This window comes from Triplophysa rosa, linkage group LG11 (genome assembly GCF_024868665.1).
Source record: "Triplophysa rosa linkage group LG11, Trosa_1v2, whole genome shotgun sequence".
In the NCBI taxonomy this organism is placed as follows: Eukaryota; Metazoa; Chordata; class Actinopteri; order Cypriniformes; family Nemacheilidae; genus Triplophysa; species Triplophysa rosa.
Genome location: NC_079900.1, coordinates 12,556,771 through 12,566,429, shown reverse-complemented (window position 1 = coordinate 12,566,429; position 9,659 = coordinate 12,556,771). Strand labels below are relative to the sequence as shown.

Genomic DNA, 9,659 nt, shown 5'->3' with positions numbered 1-9,659 from the left:
ACGGTGTCGACCACTTCTCTACTTAAGCTCTGTGGCGGTGCGCACTGATATTAGGACATTTATATAGGCGATGATGAGTGACAACAGCGTGTAATGGCAAAACGTTAAGGCTTCCAGCACATTCTGGTTGTTTTGCGCTGGCGCCAAATGAAAACATATTCAAATTAGTCATGTTTTATTAATGAAACTTTGATAAAACAACTCAGTTTAAATTCAGTTGAACAATGACAAACTCTTAAAAAAGACTGATTTACAAAAATATTGACAGTTTACGCTAATACAGGATTATACTCCATAATATTGGCAAAATATTTAAAAATAATAAAACGCTAACACACATATTGTGTTGGCATTAATATAATAAATTACCTTATACAGGATTATACTCCATAATATTGGCAAAATATTTAAAAATAATAAAACACTAACACACAAATTGTGTTGGCATTAATATAATAAATTACCTAATTAATAAACTAAACTTGGCTGTTGACAGCCCTTTCTTTCTCCATGACACATGACCATCACCAGCTTGCAATTCCTTATTCCCCAGTTTCAAAGCAACAGAATCTAATCACTATGCATCTTGAGTATTTGGTTGCTCAGATGGACCCCCACTGTAAAGAAAGAGAAATTAAAGGGAAAAATCAGAGTAAGAAACATAACAATGCAACTTGAAATTATGAAAGCTGATGCTGTAATAGTTATTTTCAACCATATCATGCATAAATTAAGATAACCTTAGCCAGGAATAGTTTTCTGTATATTTATTGCTTTAAAGGCGAGAAACACTTTAACACTTTCATTTTTATTTTCCACTTGAGAGGACATTGTAAGAAATAACAGTGTCCACTGGAGTGGTTGGTGCACAACTATGCCATCAAAACCCATGCAAAAGCAAGAAAAAGCATTTTATAGCTGTCCACTGTAGTGATCTCTATGCATGAAAGTGTTAAAGAAAATGATTTCACATATACAAACAAGCTCTAACAATAGACTGCCTACCCTGAGTAAGGAGGTGGTGGTGCGTCATGCTGGCCACTGTGGGCCAGAGCCTCATTGTAAGAGGGGAGACCCGGGGCCGCGATATTAGTCAAGGGAACAGATTCAGGCGCTGAACGTCCATCGACTGGCATTCGTACAGGAACACTGTAAAATTGTAACGTCCATTAGAGGGATACCACATAAAAGGCTTACAACAGTTAAAATAATACAGTTACACACATACCTGCCCCCTCTTCTCTGAGTTTTTCCTCTGTTTTTGTAGCAATAAATGCCAAGCACAGTGGCTATAATTGCTGTTATTACAATAGCCAAAATGCCGGCCACCAGACCGGACACATCCACTCGGGTAAAAGACTCTGAAATCAATCCATATAGCAATGTCAATAAATACAACTTAAAATTGTTTGTTGACAGCATAGGGCCAGCAGAATCAAATCCATTGGCCATTTGGATGAAGTTAATTATATATTTTTCACCAAAATTATTTCTTACTTTAATTTATAAGTAAACTTTTTCCATTTGCACCTTAAGTACCTTCAATGAGCAAATCTTCAAAAACATCTATTAAATATCAAACCATCCCTAAATTTTTTTACCATGACTGTTGACATAGTCCTTCCAAAAAGCAGCCTGTTTGGGGGACAAAAGAACAGCACTAACTGACACGATGCAAAAACAAATTTTTGTATCAACTTTTTTTGGCCCGTTTTATCATGCTTTGTGTTATATCGTGCTCTCATATGTAAATAAAAAACTATTTCTTACCGTCTTTGTGTCATCTTCATACACCTCTCTTGCCTCTTCATACGAGCACAATTCCTCAAGGCATTCTCTCTCTAGATTGCCAGGCACCACTAGCTCTAAGTCCCAACTGTTATACAGCAGTGTACGAGAGAGAAACGAGCCTGCTGCCTTCTCTTCTAAGAACACTGAATAACACGAGAATATAAACCATATTAGAAATCAGTTACAACAAACATTGATTTAGATGTGGTACATCTAAGTCAGTAAAGTTGTTGTGTAGTTCAATTGCAATGCATGTACTTAAAAAGAAAGTGTAGCTTAAAATGCCCTGGTCACTTTTGGTTGAAGTCTGCCAAGTGCATACATGTGAATATAGTGCAAATGAGATAAGAACTAGAAAAACAAAAACACAGTGTACTTCAAATAGTCACTAGCAGTAATAAACTATAAAAGATCTGCATTGGACTAATAAAGAGGTGTTCATGTTTTAATTATTACCATCATTTCCATTGTTGATTATTCTGCCCTTAACAAGATACAGCAGGGATAGCACGCTGAAGCATATCTCCTTATAGCCTGGCATTGTACCTGATCAAATTAAAATATCCGTTGGTTAATACGTTTTATTTTTATAAGGCCATAACAAAACGAGACCCCTGGGGGACCTCTATCTCACCGTAAAGAGTGTCACAAAAAAAATGCTATATGCTCAACAATTAGACGAAAAAGAATTTTACAATGTCGTCCTCTATCGGTCATTACACGTATTTATAAGGAAACTTTTCATTTTAAACCTTAAAGTAAATTAACTAGCATGATTCTACTTGTAATACTGCAGCAAAACACCGATAAAATGACAAAGGAGGAGTGGCAATAATGGGAAATTGTATTTACATTTTGTTTGGTAAATAACCATACAGTGCAGATGAAAACAAGATGCAACTTATAACAAAACGCAGTGGCTACAGAATGAAAGCAGAAAAGAAAGTAAAACCACTTGGATCTTAAGAACTAAAAAAGGTAGACGCACGCTCACCTCCACGCGCTATTGTGTGCCGTACAAGGAAACTGTTTTACATGGAAAAACGCTTTCAAATTTCTCCGTGGATGTCCTCTCCTGTTGCTGTAAATTATAATGACTAAACTACCAACAGAGAAACAAACCAATTACATATTCGAAAACTTCATACTGCGCTGAAAATGCACTCATAATCACCTGTGTTACAGCAAAAAGTACGTACGCTGGCTCATCATCACGTACGAGACATACCAGTTTGACAACATGCCTCACGGCCTCGAGCGCTTATGGGAGTGGCTAGTTTCGAGGACTTACCTGAACATAAATAAAGTGCCGAAGAATTTGTCAAGTTAATTACAAAATATAAACTAAAAATTATTACTGTAAAAAATAGTATTAGAATAAGGTCGCCTCAACAATAAAATCCATCACCCGTCATCAAAACAAACAGAACAAAAACGCCTATTTTTATATTTGACAGCTTCCGGTTTCGATAGACGATTGTCCTGATTGGATCAAGCTCACTTTAAGTTATGAAAAGGCCGTTTTTCGGATCCAATCGTCACGTGTGGATCCATTTAAACTAGATCTGTTTTAGCTATACTAAAAACTGTGGACCAGTAAAAATGATCCAAATAAGTAAACGTGGGATTCTTTTAGTTAGACTGGATCACCTTTGAACCTAAATTTAATTCACCCTTTTATTTTAATACATAAATGAGGTCACTTGTGCATTTCCCCAATGTACAAGCTATAGGCTACAGGTACATCTAAAAAAAATTGAATATCGTGGAAAAAGGTCAATTATTTTTCGTCACTCATATCAGAAAGTGAAACCCTTATATTCTATAGATTCATTACACATAGAGTGAAATATTTCAAGCCTTTATTTCTTGAAATTTTGATGATTATGGCTAACAGATAATGAAAACCCAAAATTCAGTGTCTCAGAAAATTAGAATATTACATAAGATCAATAAAAAAAGGATATTTTAAACAGAAATGTCAGGCTTTTCTTTAATCTATGCACTCAATATTTGGTTGGGCCTCCTTTTGCATGCATTACTGCATCATTGCATGCATGACTCCTTTTGCATGCATTACTGCATCAATGTGGCGTGGTATGGAGGCAATCAGCCTGTGGCACTGCTCAGGTGTAATGGAAGCCCAGGTTGCTTTGATAGCGGCCTTCAGGTCATCTGCATTGTTGGGTCTGGTGTCTCTCATCTTCCTCTTGACAATACAATCTATGGGGTTCAGGTCAGGCGGGTTTGCTGGCCAATCAAGCACAGTACCACCATAGTCATTGAACCAGCTTTTGGTACCTTTGGCAGTGTGGGCAGGTGCCAAGTCCTGCTGGAAAATGAAATCAGCATCTCCATAAAGTTTGTCAGCAGAAGAAAGCATGAAGTGCTCTAACATTTCCTGGTAGATGGCTGTGTTGACTGGACTTCAGAAAACACAGTGGACCAAAGTCCTCTTACTGAAAGTAAATTTTGCATTTCATTTGGAAATCAAGGTCCCAGAGTCTGGAGAGTGGTGAGGCACAGAATCCATGTTGCGTGAAGTCCAGTGTGAAGTTTCCACAGTCAGTGATGATTTGGGCTGCCATGTCATCTGCTGGTGTTGGTCCACTGTGTTTTCTGAAGTCCACAGTCAACGCAGCCATCTACCAGGACATTTTAGAGCACTTCATGCTTCCTTCTGCTGACAAGCTTTATGGAGATGCTGATTTCATTTTCCAGCAGGACTTGGCACCTGCCCACACTGCCAAAGGTACCAAAAGCTGGTTCAATGACTATGGTGGTACTGTGCTAGAAATGAACATACTTTTCAGAAGCCTGACATTTCTGTTTAAAATATCCTTTTTTATTGATCTTATGTAATATTCTAATTTTCTGAGACACTGAATTTTGGGTTTTCATTATCTGTAAGCCATAATCATCAAAATTTCAAGAAATAAAGGCTTGAAATATCACTGTAATGAATCTATATGGGTTTCACTGAAATGAGTGACAAAAAATATTGACCTTTTCATGATATTCAAATTTTTTTAGATGTACCTGTATAGTATATGTGAAAACTGTGAATTACACACTTCATGATGCCATAGAATCATTTTCTGTTAAATGGTTCCATAAAGAACCTTTAACATCGGAAGAACCTTCTGTTTTACAAAAGATTATTTGTATTATAAAAAAGACAGTTTTCATAAAAACCTTCGACTAAATGGTTCTTTGGGGGAACAAAAATCTATTCTTCTATGGCATTCGTATGCCTTCTGTAGCACCTATTTAGGAGTGTAGCATTCAAGTGAAACACCTGAAACAACATACTGCTTACCTATAAATCAGGAATCTTAAACAACAGCTTAAGTAAACATTTTAATTGTGTACAAAAGAATATTGTTTGATGTATACAAATTTAAACTTTTTCCATGGAAGACAAATTGCTTGTCATCTCAGAGCAATTAAGAAAACATCTTAAATTAAAATGACTGAAAGACTTAAAACATCATGGCATGACTGATAATATTACAATGTGTATTGCATATTTTCCACCTTACATTCTAAAAAAGTATAGTGCTTTGTTCTTTATCTGCAGCTGGTAAACCAGGGCTATTACAAAGTTTGGATTAAAAAGTCTCTCATAAAATGAGCGTAGCACTCCCTTGTGTAAAATTTCAAAACTGTAGCATGACAAGGAAAAGCACAGTTTCATTTTTCCTCATTCTCAACCCACCCGAATGCCTTTCACATGTGTACAGACAAAATAACTAATTCCCTCTCAACACTAATTAATATCATATTTTGTTAGTTAATTCATTTTTGCACTTTTCTGGATCACTTTTTTATTGCCCTCTACTAATGAAGGTGAAAAATATGAAGTAAATCATATACAATAGCATGTGAATCTGGTGACAGACTTATTCTGCATATGACCAACAAAAAGTACCTTCGAAACATCAAAATGAAACTTCTTTGGATAAAAACAAAAACAGATCCAAACATCCCCCCAAATGAAACCATTTTAGTGTTAAACTACATAATTCACAAATACAAAGGTGTGCAAACATATACAGCATGGCCTTTGGTTTGTATGAATATAAGCATTACACAAATACTGGACCCACTGTTGTAATGGTACTGCGAACTATCTTTCATAAAGAAATACATTTTTTTTTTAAAACCACATCATGTTATAAAACCATCCTCATCTCTACAGTCTCCCCAATTATTTTAATCAGGTGAGATGAATAAAAAAAAAATTCTCTAAAACAAAATTCTTGTCAATGATGGTTCAAGAGAGAAAACAAGGCAGACACCAGAGCAGCCATTTTTGTGTCACCACACTGTCTTAAATGAACACACAGGGATGGCACAGACTGGACAAAGGTCTGAGTCAATACAATGTTTTCTGCTTTTTCGAGTAAATAACCTAATACTTTAACCCAACTCATTAAAAATGTTTAAACCATGATCACGTATGTGTTGGGATATTCATACATTATTTATGTTCATTGCTCCCTCTTTCTTGGCACTCCATCTTTTGGAAACCTTATACTATAGGCTGGAAATTAACAAATACTGTGCTTAAACCTAAAACCAAGAGAGACCTCAAATTGTACAATTCACTAGAAATGTGTGGATTGAAATGAAAACCAAGGTCTCCCTATCCAAGAAAATCTCTCTAATTTGATATAGTTTCTCTTTAGAAACCCATTTATACACATACACTGCAAAAGCCACTGAACACTGATGCATACAGCCACGCACACACATCCACGACACAAAACACACACGCACACGCACACTGTGTAGACACATAAGGCACCAGGAATGAGAGAAAGGGCTTCAGTCTCCTAGGCAACAGTGCAAAGGGGCAGTCAGAGTAGGGTGCAGGGACAGCCACCACTCTTCTGCTTCCCAGCATGATTAGTGGGGAGCGGTGGACTCTCAGTCTCCTGAAACTTTCTAGAATGAGGTAATGCAAGGTCATGACAACATGCTACATTTTCAATGTGATCAGCATGCTTCTCTTTATTTGAAATACCTTATTGCTCGCACAACCTCCAGGAAGGCTTCATCCACATTGTGGCGGTTCTTTGCTGACGATTCCATATAGTGAATTCTGTTTTCTCAGGCAAATGCAATGGCGTCCTCCTTTGAGACCTACAAAAATATACCCGTCTCAACAAACGCAAGCCCATTTAGGATTTGTCAGTAAAATGAATGCATTAGTGTAACATGGTAACATTACCGCTCTCTGCTGCTCAAGATCGGATTTGTTGGCAACAAGAACCATGGGAAAGTCATCTCGATCCTTTACCCGCAAAATCTGAGTGTGAAATTTCTGAATTTCATTATAACTGAAAGAGAGATGACAAAAGTTAATTAGAACTGCTTATTGTTGCTTGGGAAATCCTATGAGCTCTTATTCTGATAGTTGAAACATAATGTTGACTAAGCACGTGGTAAACAAGTCCACATGACATCTGTGAGGATTATTTTTCTATATGTGAAACCTCTATATTTAAAATACACAAATAGGCTCAATTGATTCAATTAAGCTCTTTGCACCTGGTAGCATGAACACTCATATTCTTCCCTTTCGTTTCTTTTGTGTGAATTTCACCTTAAAACACACAGACACAAACACACTGCCTGTTCCTGTCTCAGCATTCATACAAAAAGGCTAGAAATGAAAATCATCTGTTCCATTTTTTGTCATAGACAGACACAAACCCACTCAGGACAACACTTACCTGCCACTGTCATTTAAAGCGAACACCAGTAAGAAACCCTCTCCAGAGCGCATGTATTGCTCTCTCATTGCGCCAAACTCTTCTTGTCCTGCTGTGTCGAGTACTAAAAATGTAACAGTTACATTGTTAATTTTGACAAAAATATATTTTCAAAAACACGTATGCTTGTAATTCAAGCGCACAAATATTGCTTTAAACACATCTGTTAGGATGTATTAGTGACACAGCAAGTCAAAACAAAATCTGGGCAGGAACCCGTGGTCAACAATGAATCATAATGATGCAATATTTTAACAAAAATCTCCCTGCTCAGGGAACCTATGAAGACTTTGAACACTCATTCGTTCCATCTAAGCAAGTTTATAGTATTATCAACATACTGTCTAATCGTGTCTCCTTTCCATCCACTGTGCAGATTTTAGTGTACGAGTCTTCAATGGTTGGGTCATAGTCAGACACAAAGTATGACTGTCAAAGAAAAGAAAGAGAGGACTGGTTAGATTGAATGTTTTCTGACTGGCAACGTTTGGGCTTTGACAAGAAAGAACATGCAGAGAAAACCCCCACTGTAGCCTAAACATCACACCCACAGGAACAGTTATAAAACTATACTTGACCCATACGCGAAGAAAAAATATTTAGGTCAAACAATGTACACTCAAACTACTCGAAAACTTTTCTTACACTTACCTGAATGAACTGAATAGTGAGTGCGCTTTTCCCAACACCTCCACCGCCCACGACCACTAACTTATATCTTTCTTCCGTTGACATGGTCCTACAAATACGAATCAAAAGGTTAAAAACAAAACTAAAAAAACCCCCACGTCCTCTAAATCTAGTGCTTAAAAAGTCGGAAATGTATCGATCCATCGAGAAGATTTAAGGCCAAGATCATTCGCCTCTCTAGGGCCTGGCATATTTTATAAACCTCTACAACACAATGTTGCAGTTTCAGGGAAAGTGTGTTTTATTATCCAATCCCTATTGTTTAGTATCTAAAACAACAACATTTACAGATGGATGAATGTAAAAAGGAAACAGAAATGCCGTTCTCATGTTAGCATTGGAGGTGGATTACCTTTCTTCCGCAGCCGCCTTTGGTAAATTAGCCTAATTTACTGGTGCCAAGTTTGTGCCTCGAAAGTCAGACAACTTAGTCCACCGCAAAAGCAACGAACGCTTCAATTGATTTTAGCCGCGAGATTTAGCTCACAAATACTGCCGTTGTACAAACGACAAAATCATCTTGCTTGAGAAAATAAAAAGCGAATCACAGACTTAAATGAACACCCGCTCTGTGGTTTTCTTGGTGATTTCTAGATCCCAGCTTCCGATAGCCTTCTTTTCATGACCAGAGGCAACTTTTTTCGTCTCCAGTCTCTTACGTACGTCTAAAATGGGCGTGTCGTTGTTTTTCTCACCGAACGAATCGGTGAGTCTTCGAGGTCTCTCATTGGCTGAGGCGAATTATTCGATGAACGATTCTACTGTTACTACGCCAATGTTGCGTTTGCATTTCCGCAATAGAAGTCTACATGATAAATGTATAAGAGGTGTGTCGTCTTTCCCATATTTGGCCAAAGGCCTGGTTTGTCTGCGTTACAGTAAGTGTTTAGACAGACTGTTAGTTAGGTATTGTTTGTCCGTTTTTAATCCCGGAGCCAGTTTGAACGATACAAAAAGGGCAAAAATGGTGAAATAGGAACACCATAAGTTGAAATGTTGTGGTTTAAGTGTCTATATGCAGTCTAAAAGTAGCATATCTAATGGAAAAAAATAAGCCAATACTGCTAACTAATACTGTTTTATGAAAGAAAGAAACGAATAAAATAACTGGCTCTCAAATCCACATAAGCAAAACACCAAAGTTATGTTATTACATCATGGTGCTGGACATGGGTTGTTGACAAATAAACTATACCATGTGTCCTATGCTATGACAGCAAAAATGTATTCATATGTATTAATTAATATATTATTAGTATTTATATTTATAATATAACATAGCATAAGAGAGATTCATCTTTATTGTTAGTTTGAGGTTTATTTGTCCCACATGTTTTGTTGAATGTTCAATTTATCTCGTTTATTAGACAGAATAAACATTTTTAAGGCTTTAAATTG

General features: G+C 36.9%; 2 protein-coding genes across 4 annotated transcripts; both read right to left on the bottom strand.

The window, feature by feature from the left end:
- Window positions 1-181: 181 nt before the first annotated feature.
- Window positions 182-3,199, bottom strand: prrg2 (proline rich Gla (G-carboxyglutamic acid) 2). Of its 3 annotated transcripts, none has more exons than XM_057346295.1 (8): window positions 3,083-3,199; window positions 2,786-2,893; window positions 2,248-2,337; window positions 1,771-1,934; window positions 1,602-1,635; window positions 1,229-1,361; window positions 1,006-1,149; window positions 182-617 (listed from the first exon to the last, which is right to left on the bottom strand). In XM_057346295.1, the coding sequence occupies exons 3-8, from the start codon at window positions 2,330-2,332 to the stop codon at window positions 578-580; spliced, it is 600 nt and encodes a 199-aa protein (XP_057202278.1). In that variant the 5' UTR covers window positions 2,333-2,337; window positions 2,786-2,893; window positions 3,083-3,199; the 3' UTR covers window positions 182-577. The 3 variants fall into 3 exon arrangements, with proteins under 3 accessions (XP_057202278.1, XP_057202276.1, XP_057202277.1); XM_057346293.1 differs by having other exon boundaries at window positions 2,991-3,195; XM_057346294.1 differs by lacking the exon at window positions 3,083-3,199 and adding an exon at window positions 2,966-3,053.
- A 1,945-nt stretch (window positions 3,200-5,144) lies between these two features.
- rras (RAS related) lies at window positions 5,145-8,906 on the bottom strand. Its single transcript, XM_057345130.1, has 7 exons — window positions 8,614-8,906; window positions 8,223-8,310; window positions 7,913-8,000; window positions 7,533-7,635; window positions 7,028-7,136; window positions 6,821-6,939; window positions 5,145-6,741 (listed from the first exon to the last, which is right to left on the bottom strand). Exons 2-6 carry the CDS (start codon window positions 8,304-8,306, stop codon window positions 6,907-6,909), a joined length of 417 nt encoding a protein of 138 aa, XP_057201113.1. The 5' UTR covers window positions 8,307-8,310; window positions 8,614-8,906; the 3' UTR covers window positions 5,145-6,741; window positions 6,821-6,906.
- Between the last annotated feature and the right edge of the window lie 753 nt (window positions 8,907-9,659).